The sequence below is a fragment of the Colobus angolensis genome, unplaced genomic scaffold (genome assembly GCF_000951035.1).
Source record: "Colobus angolensis palliatus isolate OR3802 unplaced genomic scaffold, Cang.pa_1.0 Scaffold65, whole genome shotgun sequence".
Classification (NCBI taxonomy): Eukaryota; Metazoa; Chordata; class Mammalia; order Primates; family Cercopithecidae; genus Colobus; species Colobus angolensis.
In genome coordinates, this window is record NW_012120154.1 from 1,913,556 (window position 1) to 1,926,287 (window position 12,732).

At 48.8% G+C, this 12,732-nt stretch overlaps 1 protein-coding gene across 2 annotated transcripts in view; it reads right to left on the reverse strand.

Annotated features, from left to right (window-relative positions):
- TAB1 (TGF-beta activated kinase 1/MAP3K7 binding protein 1) overlaps positions 1-11,963 on the reverse strand; it is a 50,831-nt gene extending 38,868 nt beyond the window's left edge. For both annotated transcript variants that reach the window (XM_011964196.1, XM_011964195.1), the window contains exon 1: positions 11,868-11,963. In XM_011964196.1, coding sequence (XP_011819586.1) covers positions 11,868-11,900 — 33 coding nt within the window. In that variant the 5' untranslated portion in view covers positions 11,901-11,963. The remainder of the gene's footprint in view (positions 1-11,867) is intronic.
- Between the last annotated feature and the right edge of the window lie 769 nt (positions 11,964-12,732).

Here is a 12,732-nt window from a genome sequence, read left to right on the forward strand (position 1 = left end):
AGTGGCTCACGCCTGTAATCCCAGCACTTGGGGAGGCTGAGGCAGGTGGATCACTGGAGCTCAGGAGTTTGAGACCAGCCTGGGCAATGTGGCAAAATCCTGTCTCTACTAATACAAAAATTAGCCAGGCGTGGTGGTGCGTGCCTGTAATCCCAACTACTCAGGAGGCTGAGGCAGGAGAATCGCTTGAATGCAGGAGGTGGAGGTTGCAGTGAGCTGAGATCACGCCACTGCACTCCAGCCTGGGTGACAGAGTGAGACTCAGTCTCAAAAAGAAGAAGAAAAACGGCTTCACAGCAACACAAAATTGGGTCTAGTTCTAATATTGAACTGTTTCATTTTAAAGCAAAATTAATGTCTCTCTTAACATAAATGGGAACTTAGTCTTCAGGACCCATATATGATATTATGTGATTACAGTACATTAAATCACTACATACATTCTTTCAACGAATACCTGCTGAGTATCTGCAACAGTCTGGCAGTATTCTGGGTACTGGGGACACAGAAGAGAAAACAGAGAAGTTCCTTATTTGAAGTTTCCCTTCTAGGGAGAGAGAGAATTCAAACACACCATACAATCATAAACAATGCAATCTCAGACAGGGCTATGTGCTAGGGAGAAAAAACATCATGGTAAAGGGACACAGCGTGACGGGCGGGGGGCCTCTAGATGAAGTGGTCAGAAAAGCAGACCTCTCTGGGGAGGTGACTTCTGAGCCAGACCGGAATGACTATGGGGCAGTGATCTTCTAGAAGGCAGAGAAGGAGCCTTCCGGGCAGAGGGAACGGCATGTGCAAAGACCCTAAGATGGAAAAAAGTATGCTAGGTTTACAGAAGCACGAGAAGGCCGGTGTGGCCTCTCTAGTGAGCACACGGGAAAAGAGGCTCCATGCCATGTTTGCAAATACGTATGCACATATGTGCCTGGGTGGGAGGGCAGTGCAAGGCCTCTGGGCCATGGTAATGAGTTAATAACCAGTGAATTAATTATTCTTCAGGTAACTGATATGTTGCCAATTATCCCCTATGTCTTAGATCTGCTTAGTATATTTCCATTTCCAGCCAGCTCACAAAAGTCTCCTATAACCAGGCAAATATACTTCCAAAGGTAGCTCCTTTTCTAGTCTGTCTCCCGCCACCAGCTGGAATGAAATTAAATATGAGGTTAAGCAGAAGTAAAAAAGCATCTCCCCAGTCAGGAGTATCCCATGTCTTCCTCCTGAAAAGATGGCCAAAGAAGTCAATATTTAGCACCCCAAAGTGCCACAGGTGTTTTATTTATTTATTTTTTCTTGAGGCGGAGTCTCGCTCTGTCGCCCGGGCTGGAGTACAGTGGCCGGATCTCAGCTCACTGCAAGCTCCGCCTCCCGGGTTTATGCCATTCTCCTGCCTCAGCCTCCGGAGTAGCTGGGACTACAGGCACCCACTACCTCGCCCGGCTAGTTTTTTGTATTTTTTAGTAGAGACGGGGTTTCACCGTGTTAGCCAGGATGGTCTTGATCTCCTGACCTTGTGATCCGCCCGTCTTGGCCTCCCAAAACCACAGGTGTTTTAAAGCATGTGAGGAAAAGACATTTCTATTTTCTAGAGCCCTGTGATTAAAAATGAGATTAAGATGGATTGAACTCATCCTCTCATGTGAGATGAATAATACTAACACAACTGTGTCACCACAACGCAAAACCTGTCTTCGATGCTGCAATCACAGTTACCTCCTCTGCCAGTATCTAACTCTCATAAGGGACAGACATGGGCTTCCAAGGACTTGAATCTTTCTAAAAAAATCCACACTTTCCAGCAAAAAATAAGTATCACCAAGCAACTTATGGGTCTGTTCCACATTAGACACACACTATTAAAAAAGGCCAGTGAGGCCGGGCGCGGTGGCTCACTCCTTCAATCCCAGCACTCTGGGAGGCCAAGGTGGGGGGATCACCAGGTCAGGAGTTCAAGACCAGCCTGGCCAATATGGTGAAACCCTGTCTCTACTAAAAATACAAAAATCAGCCGGGCACGGTGGCAAGCGCCTGTAGTCTCAACTACTTGGAAGGCTGAGGCAGAAGAATAGCTTGAACCCAGGAGGCGGAGGTTGCAGACAGCCGAGATCACGTGCGCCACTGCACTCCAGCCTGGATGACAGAGCAAGACTCCGTCTCGAAAAAAAAAAAAGGCCAGTGAAATTGTCTTCCACAAGTAAAAAAAGAAACAAGCTCAAACAGGCAACTGAGGAACTTGCCACGTTGGTGTGTCATGGCAAAAGAACAATTCATCTAAGAGCATTTCACAACAGGAGACCAGGAGTAAGCTGATGATCTACTGACCACTGTATGCTGTGCTGTATTTGGCTGACGTGGGAATAATCAACTTTCCCAAATGAGAAAACCTGTGTGTCTGATGGCAGTCAATCTACTGAGCAAGTGCCTTGTTCATTAAGTACCTGTGAATAGTGTCTAGATATTTCAACACTACTAAGTACTTTTTTAGGAAATCTGATTTTCATAATGTTGAGGCAGTAATATTTCGGGAATTTATTATTTTATAAACTGGCAAATGGTGTTTGGGTCAACAGGTATAGACACCAGTGCTACTGTTTATCTAAGGAGTCTTGGTCCATTCTTGGTAAAAACACTCCAGAAAACAGAAACTGATGGCTCCTTTCTGAACATACTACTCTATGTATACTTTAGCCCTAATGCTGGCATCTTACTCAGTGTGGAACACTTCATTAAGATCAGGGTCGGCAGGGCGCAGTGGCTCACACCTGTAATCCCAGCACTGTGGGAGGCCGAGGCGGGCGGATCGCGAGGTCAGGAGATCACCATCCTGGCTAACACGGTGAAACTCTGTCTCTACTAAAAATACAAAAAATTAGCCAGGCGTGGTGGCGGGCGCCTGTAGTTCCAGCTATTCTGGAGGCTGAGGCAGGAGAATGGCGTGAACCCGGGAGACAGAGCTTGCAGTGAGCCGAGATCATGCCACTGTACTCTAGCCTGGACAACAGAGCAAGACTCTGTCTCAAAAAAAAAGATCAGGGTCATAGGGCTGGGTGCGGTGGCTCACACCTGTAATCTCAGAACTTTGGGAGGCCGAGGCGGGCAGATCACGAGGTCAAGAAATTGAGACCATCCTGGCTAACACAGTGAAATCCCGTCTCTACTAATAATATAACAAATTAGCCAGGCGTGGCGGCAGGCGTCTGTAGTCCCAGCTACTCCGGAGGCTGAGGCAGGAGAATGGTGTGAACTCAGGAGGTGGAGCTTGCAGTGAGCCGAGATCATGCCACTGCGCTCCAGCCTGAGGACAGAGGGAGACTCCGTCTCAAAACAAAACAACAACAACAACAAAAGAAAGATCTCCGGGCGCGGTGGCTCACGCCTGTAATCCCAGCACTTTGGGAGGCCGAGATGGGCGGATAACAGAAACTGAAACAGAAAACAGAAAACACCTGTAATCCCAGCACTGTGGGAGGCCGAGGCGGGCGGATCGCGAGGTCAGGAGATCACCATCCTGGCTAACACGGTGAAACTCTGTCTCTACTAAAAATACAAAAAATTAGCTGGGCGTGGTGGTGCGTGCCTGTAGTCCCAGCTACTCGGACGCTGAGGCAGGAGAATGGCGTGAACCCAGGAGGCGGATCTTGCAGTGAGCCGAGATGGTGCCACTGCACTCCAGCCTGGGCGACAAAGCGAGACTCCGTCTCAAAAAAAAAAAGAAAGATCAGGGCCATAGCAAGGCTGCCCACTTCATTACTTCACACAGAACTGGAGGTGTTAGCCCAGGCAGTTAAAGAATGAGAGCATAAAAACTGGGAAAGAAGTCATTTCTATTTGCAGCTGACAGGACAGTACGCCTGCCAACCCTAAAGAATCAATGAAAAACTAACACAAACAGTGAAAGAAATCAGTTAGGCAGCAGGATAGAAAATCAAAGTATGCAAATCAACAGCTTTCATATACCCAAGAGAAGATGAGCATCTAGCCTCTATGTAAAATAACAAGGTCCTTTTCCTGTGAGTTTCTACCATGTCTGTCTCCCCCAAACTACTATAGAAGGTTGTTTTAAATCTAAATTTATATCAGTTGAATTATATATTAATGCATTCATCCCAGCCTTCCAGACTGTGGACAGTTTTGAATTTTGCCCTTTGACAGATTGACAATCTCACTCAGCTGTGTATCTTGTACAGACAAGGCCTTCTACACATGGTTCCAAACGATCTCTAAAAAACTGTGACCAGAACAAAAAGCATGAGAAGCTAACCATACTGGCAAGACCAAACACCACAGAAGGGAAATAAAACCTCTACCAAACATCTGACTTACCTGAAAGGCCAAATAAATATTTTGGGGGCCTCAAATGAAGAAACTGTTGACCCCAGAGGTAAAGTCACAGAGACAAGCACACACTTTAAAACAAACTATTTTATATATGCACCTTGTTATTTTACCTTGTTCAAAGTTCTATTTATTGGCTGGGCGTGGTGGCTCACGCCTATAATCCCAGCACTTTGGGAGGCAGAGGTGGGCAGATCATGAGGTCAAGAGATTGAGACCATCCTGGCTACCACAGTGAAACCCCATCTCTACTAAAAATTAGCTTGGCATGGTGGCGGGCGCCTGTAGTCCCAGCTACTCGGGAGGCTGAGGCAGGAGAATGGCATGAACCTGGGAGGCGGAGATTGCAGTGAGCTGAGATCACGCCACTGCACTCCAGCCTGGGTGACAGGGCGTGACTCCGTCTCAAAAATAAAAAGTAAAAAATAAATTAAAAAAAATAAAAAAAGAAAGAGTAAGAAAAAAATTACCCAAAGAGTGTATGTAAAAGTACCCACGGTAAGGCAAAGCCTGCCCTTTTCTGTCTTTTTAAGTCCTATCTACCCCAAAGGCCCTGCTCAAATCCAACTAGGGCCAGAGGTGCATGACTCCCAAATCTCAATCATCTACTCACCATCTTCAAGAAATTATCTTTCACTCAAATGATTCCTTTTCTTTCTTTCTTTCTTTTTTTTTTAAAGGGACATAGTCTCGCTCTGTCACCCAGGCTGAAGTATAGTGGCACAATCATGGCTCACTGCAGCCTTGAAATCCTAGACATCAGCTATCCTCCTGCCTCAGCCTCTCGAGTAGCTAGGACTACAGGTACACCACCACACCCAGTTGATTTCATTTTGAATGTAAACTTTTCCAGTATTATAGGTGGAAAACCAGTATTACTTGCCACATCTAGACGATAATAAAAAAACAAAACAAGGTTACTCACTTTTAGCTGAACCTACTGCTGGCTATATTGCTGGAGCCCTATTCTATGTTTAACAACGAGACTGGGGGTGGATCAGCAAGTATCAGAAAGACGGTGAGGGACGTACTAGGATCAAACCAAGTTTTGTTTTTTTTTTCTTGATATCATTAGAAAGTCTGAGAGAGAACGGAAAAGCACAGTCTTCTCAATTTGTAAGATCAGTTTTGTTCGCTGCCACAAACCACCTCGCTGTATGTCCCAGACACTGGGAAAATGCTGCCCAAGACCATGGGGCCCTCCCCTGAGAAACCCATCCCAGTGTCCCCGCTGTGCATGCCGGGTGCCCCACTTACTGGCCATTCACCAAGTGGCCCTATGGCAACCCTTGTGCTACGGCCTGGTATTATTAATTAGATTACCTTATTTCACTGATTTGAAGACCTACATTTTCCACATGTTAACATCTCTGGAGTTGGTATGTTACAAGTTAATTAGCTGTGAGTTATCTTTCTGAGCAATATACAAAACATTAATGTGTCCTTAAAATATTGGTGTCTTAGATCCAATGACACACGCGCAGTTTCTCACGTAATTCGGGCGCTCACCAGATACTGATTCACTACAGTGGCCGGAGAACCTCAGGAGGTTCTGCCAGTGTGGGAGTGAGAGGATCTGATCTTCTCTGTGTTCCCCAGCAGACTCACGCTGCTGCAGCTGAGTGGGCTTGAATCGTGTTCTCCCATTTCTTTCCATCTCCATCGAGGATTGGCCATACCGAGTGTCCATTGCTGATTCCATTAAAGCCTACAGGATTGCCAAGTCTCTCGCTTCCTTCCTCCACATTTCTGAACAATTTTCAGAAAGGTCACGTACTTTCTATTCACATAAACCACCCACCCCTCCACCCCTGCACACACTGATGCATACTTTCTCCCACGCCCCCAAATGCCAGGCCTGCCAGCACCAGCCGTGAGCGGTGCTGGAGCATAGGGAGCAAGAGTCTGCGAGAAACTGAGAAGGGGGCGTCTCTCACTCAGCACAGCCTCATCGCGGAGCCACTGCAACACACACAACAGTGAACACAGGACTTAACTCTTCCACGTCTGAGAAATGAACTGCTCATGAGAAATTTCACAAAAATACGGTAAGAAGTCTGTTTCAAAAGACCTAATTTCGACTTGATTTTATGAAGGAGTTTCAAAAATTCATGTTTTGGTATGAAAAGCTTCTACAGTGATCCAACAGTATTTAATCCATCAAGGCCTTAACAAACACCCTTTACGTGATGTAAGCATTCACTCCTCATGTACATATGTGTCCATGTCATGTAATAGTTCATCAAGTACCCACACAGCTTCATCTCAAAGTCCTGGGCAGCAGAAATGGACAAAGAATGGTTCCAAGCTCAGGCCACAGCTTGAATATCAAATTACGGTATGAAAAGACCAAGTGTTTTTGTGGTGAAAGCACCCAAATTCCTTAGAAGAGAAAAGGAAGCTCAGAAAGGGAGACCTGACTGGGCGCAGTGGCTCAAGCCTGTAATCCCAGCACTTTGGGAGGCCAAGATGGGCGGATCATGAGGTCAGGAGATCGAGACCATCCTGGTTAACACGGTGAAACCCCGTCTCTACTAAAAAATACAAAAAACTAGCCAGGCGAGGTGGCGGACGCCTGTAGTCCTAGAGGCTGAGGCAGGAGAATGGCGTAAACCTGGGAGGCGGAGCTTGCAGTGAGCTGAGATCCTATCACTGCACTCCACGTGGGCGACAGAGCCAGACTCCGTCTCAAAAAAAAAAAAAAAAGAAAGGGAGACTCACATTCTCAGGAAGACGGCTCGGAACAGGGGAGCAACAGACCTTTCTCTCCAAAAAGCTTCCAAGGCCCCAACGCCCCCACCACCTCTAACCTTCCGAATGACCCACTTCTCTGAGACCAGCTCCACTCCTGGCCCCCACTTCTCCCACCAGAGTTTTCATTGAAGGTTCTCCATGTCGTCATCCTAAAGAGCTCCTCATTCATTCTTAAAGGGGCTAATAATAATTGTGGCCACTTCCAATGTGCTAGGGCAGCAGCTGGGTGTACGCAATGGGTATAGGTGCTGCCCTCATGGACCTTTTTATTTTAGTGGCTACATATTTATTTTAACATCCTTTAGATAAATTACACAGCTAGCACCTGTGATTTCAGATATAATTGCTCAGGACATGTCGAAGTTTAAAAAATTGATTTTAAGCTCACTTTCTTTTTTTTTTGAAACAGGGTCTTGCTGTGTCACCCAGTCTGGAGTGCAGTGAGGGGATCACAGTCTCACTGCAACCTCAAACTTCTGGGCTCAGGCAATCACCCCATTCAGTCTTTTAAGTACTACAGGCACATACCACCATGCCCTAGTGTTTTTTTTTTAAAGATGGAATCTCACTATGTTACCCAAGCTGATCTGGAACTCCTGGCCTCAAGTGATCCTCCTGCCTCAGCCTCCCAAAGGGCTGGGATTCCAGGCATGAGCCACCATGCCTAGCCTGATTTTCTTTTTTATAATTAAGTAACAGTACAGGCAAAATCAAACTCTTGATTCCCCCTGCCCCAGGGTGCCCCTCTTCCAGGGCTCCCTCACCTAGTAAATGGTACCACTGTTGTTTAAACCAAAACCTTAAGAGTCCTTTTTGACTCTTCTTCCTCTGCTATGCACCTCACATTCAATCCATCAGCAAATCATGTCACCTCTTCCTCCAAAACACAACTGGAATCTGATACTTCCCACCATTCCTCTGCCATGCCCATGGCCAAGCCACCTTCTCACACCTGGATGACTCTAGGAGTCTCTTACGAGGTCCCAGGCTTCCACTCTCACCATTCAAACTCAAAAGAAGGATTTTTCGGCCGGGTGCGGTGGCTCATGCCTGTAATCCCAGTACTTTGGGAGGCCGAGGTGGGCGGATCACGAGGTCAGAAGATCAAGACCATCCTGGCTATCACGGTGAAACCCCGTCTCTACTAAAAAAAAAAAATACAAAAAATTAGCTGGGTGTGGTGGCAGGTGCCTGTAGTCTCAGCTACCCAGGAGAATGGCGTGAATCCAGGAGGCAGAGCTTGCAGTGAGCTGAGATCGCGCCACTGCACTCCAGCTGGGGCGGCAGAGCGAGACTGTTACAAAAAAAAAAGAGGGATTTTTCTCCAATCATAAGTCACATCACATCAGGTCCCTACTCAACCTGCTCCCCAGGAAAGCTTCGCATCACATGAAGAATGGAATCCAGAGGCCACATCAGGACCTGTGAAGCCCAGCATGGTCCCTGGCTCCCTCAGACCTCAGCTACTCCCATGCTCCCCCAAAGCACTCCACCCAGCTGCACCAGCACCCCTGAGGCTCCTGAAACAGCAGCCTTTGCATCTCCTGCTCCCTTGGGCAGGAACGCTGCCCCCATTTCCCCCTTTTCACCTCATCAAATGTGGAGAAGTCTTCCCTTACCACCCTGTCCAAAATGGCATCCCCAGCATTCTGTGTGTGAATCCAGACTGCTCCTCACAGCACCACCTGATGCTGTAGTTTGGATATTACAAAATCACAGATGATCTGTATCTGTTCAGTGCTCACTGTCTGTGCCCTTTACTAGACCATCAGCTCCGCAAAGGCGGTGTCCCCTGCACCTGCAGGGTGCCTAGCACATAGTGAGTGCTCAGGGACATTTAAGGGAATGAACAGCAGACATTTACTCATGGCAGCACTGAAGGTAGAAGTTTCTGGTTAGCGGGCAACCAAGCCAGGCTAGTAGTGGAATGTGTCAGTTCCTTTAACACCAACAATACTCCCCAGAGTCCTCTTGGTTTGGAGAAACTAAGGCTCAGGGACATAAAGTGATTTGCCCAAAGCCAGTATGAGACTAATACTGTTGTATCTGGCTGAAAGGTCTAGGTCTTTTTGAACACATCAAGCTTTCCTTAGAACCTCTTTGTGGCCAGGCGCAGTGGCTCACACCTGTAATCCTAGCACTTTGGGAGGCCCAGGAGGGCGGACTGCGTGAGCCAGGAGTTCAAGACCAGCCTAGGCAATGTGGTGAAACCCTGTCTCTACTAAAAATACAAAAGTTAGCTGGTGTGGTGGTGCACACCTGTAATCCCAGCTACTTGGGAGGCTGAGACACAAGAATCACTTGAACCCAGGAAGCAGAGGTTGCAGTGAGCCGAGATCACACCACTTCACTCCAGTCTGGCTGACAGAGTGAGATCCTGTCTCCTCCACACCCCCACAAAAAAGTTTTTTGCTTCCAAAGACCTTTCAAGGTACCACAGTGCCTGCGATGATGCTCCACCAAGTGATCTACCAAGTGGCCCCAGCATACCCTTGCAAATGCCATTCCTGCGAACCCCCAGTGACCCAGACAAATTAGCCCACTCTGCAGCCCCTCAATACATAGACTTGTAATACTAATTGTATTTAACTTGCGAAAAGCTTAACAAACACATGCACACATATTTAAACACCTGTCCTTAGCCAGATGCGGTGGCTCACGCCTGGAATCCCAGCACTTTGGGAGGCCAAGGCAGGAGGATTGCTTGAACCCAGGACTCTAGACCAGCCTGGGCAACATGGTGAAACCCCATCTCTAGGAAGAGAAACAAACTAATAAAAACACACACACATGTCCTCCTGGAATGGCCCTCCTCTCCTCTGCTTGGTAAACTCCTATCATCCTTTAAAGCCTTTAAAATTCTCTGTTGTCCCCCCAGGACTCTTGACACAGGTCTACGACAACACGACAGTGCCCCAGGTATTGTACCAGTGGCATATACTCCTTCTCCCAAGCTGGTCTGCAAATGCAATGAGGTTGGGCAACACGCCTCATTCATCTTTGCCCAGCAGCCACAGAGCAGCAGCCCTCACAGGCATCTCTGAATGCAGGTGTATGAGCTGAGCTGCTCTCCCCAGTCTTGAGACAGTGGATGTGACATCAGCAAGCCCTACACATCACCTAGACATCCGTACACCCTGTGAGAAGGGATGTTCTGATCATCATGAGGGTGGAGGGGCCTTCTGAGGACATCCCTGCCATCCCTTTGCCTTGCACCAAGATGCAATGTGTTTAAAGCTAACTATTCTTTCTTTAAAAAAGGCCACCACCACCTGGAGAAACACATTCTGGGGCTAGAAGAGCTGGCCTTCTGACTAACACAATTCCCTTCGGTTCCACCACATCTAGGAAGGGGAGAAGCTGGTAGCCACATGACGCAGGTGTCTGCTCTCTTCTCAGCAAGCCAACTCAGCCTGCACCATTTACCATTTTCCCTCCCAATGTCACATCCAACCAGCGTTTACCAAACGCTAACTACAGTGGGGACATTTATACAGGGACCTTGTCCTCTGGGAACTTACAAAGCAGAGGGCCAGCTGTCTAAAGTCAATGCCAACTCAGTAACAAGAGAGACCTGCCCAGTAGTAATAAAATAAAGGGGCAGTAAAGATGTGAAGGGGAAGACAGCAATCCCCACTGGGGAGGCCTGGAAACTGTGCTCCTGGGAGAATAATATCAAGACTCTGCCTCCAGGTTATCCCTGAGCCAATGTCTGCTCACTTCTGTGAAGCCAAGGGCAAGCACTTAGACTTGGCTACAAACGTTACTCACCCTTTCACAAGTATTTATTGAGTGCCCAGCACATGGTGGTAGGTATTAGAGACACAGCGGTAAACAAATCACAGGTCCCTGTTTTTAAGTTTACTTTTTCTAGTACAGGAGGCAGTCAAGTCCATAGGCAATTCCAACACAGTGCCACGAACGGGGAGGACCCAGGAGGCCGGCACCCTACCCTGGTAGGTCAGAGTCGGCCATGGTGCCAACACGCGTGTGCATCTATGTTCACATACGCGTCAGAGGACGCAGGGCCTGGAAGACAGCGCCAAACCCATGAGGGTCCAGACCGGGGATAGGGATGAGTCTGAAGACAATTCTTCCACTCAGCGCTCTCGCCTTAGGAGAAGGAAACTGAGGCTGAGGGAGACACAGTCAGTTAGAGCCAGGACCAGAACCCAGTGACAGCCACCACTGGTCATTCCTTTAGTACAGCCCAGGGATTAAAGGGGTTTCTGGAATCACACTGCCTGATTTTTAATCCTGCCTTGACACCATTTGTGTGGCCTTAGGCAAACGACCACCTCTGTGTCTCAGTCTATCAAAGAGGAATAACAGTAGCACCTATGTCAGGGGGCTGCTACGGAAATGAAACTGACAAATGTAAAGCAATCAACACAACGCCAGGGATGCTGTGAGCGGTACACAGTGGATGCTGCTGTTATCATTGCACGACTGCTCGGTGCCGCAGTGGGCTCGAGACTCGGGTAGCTCTGCTGCCGCGCGCCGTGTTCCCTTCTGGATCCAGCACGTTCCCGCCCTCGACGCCCGGCAGCAGCAGCCCACAGCCCCAATGCCTTTGACCCGGGGGCCGGGCCCGCCGCGCACACGCGCCCTGGCCTCGGGAAAGAGGGGGCCAGCCCGAGGAGAGGAGAAGGAGGCTGACACACCCCACCACGGAGAGGGCGGCTGTCCAAAATTGGAGAAGCCGTTCCTGCACCCGACAGCCCCCCACGCCCAGACTCCCAACCCCAAGCCCGGAGAGCGGGCCAGTTCCTCACACTCTGCAGCAAGCTCCTCCTCTGCGCCGCCATCTTGGAGGAACCCGTGCGGGCGCGCCCGCCTCCCAGCAGAGCAGCGAGCGGGGCGGCTAGAGCGGCCCGGAGGAGTCGAGGATGACCGCGCTGCCTGGGAGCATGCGCCCAGCGCCACCCCGCGGCCGAAGAGGGATGGGGCCGTAGCGGACCGTGTGCGCAGGCGCGCTCTTGAACTTTTTTTGTTTTTTGTTTTTTGTTTTTCCTCGGGGTCGATTGCTCCTCACTCATCTTTATTTTTTATTTTTTGAGATAGGGTCTCACTCTGTCACGCAGGCTGGAGTGCAGTGGCGCGATCACAGCTCCCTGCAACCTCTGCCTCCCGGCCTCAAGCGATTCTCCTGCCTCAGCCTGCCGAGTAGCTGGGACTACAGGCATGAGCCACCACGCCCGGCTAATTTTTGTATTTTTAGTAGAGAAGGGGTTTCGCTATGTTGGCCAGGCTGGTCTTGAACTCCTGAGGGTTCTTTGTGAACACAGTTGGGGCAGGGGAGGACAATTCATTAACTCAGCAAATGCTCACTAGGTGACCCCGCCTGGCTCCATAGTGGGTTCTGCAGCGAGAAAGACCGGCCTTCAAAAAGCTAACATTTTATTTTATTTTGTTTTGTTTTGTTTTGTTTATGAGACGGACGCTTGCTCTGTCGCCCAGGCTGGAATGTAGTGGTGTGATCTGGGCTCACTGCAACCTCTGCCTCCTGGGTTCAAGTGATTCTCCTGCCTCAGCCTCCCAAGTAGCTGGGGTTACAGACGCCCGCCACCACGACCGGCTAATCTTTTACATTTTTTGTAGAGACGGGGTACCGCTATGTTCGCCAGGCTGGTCTCAAAC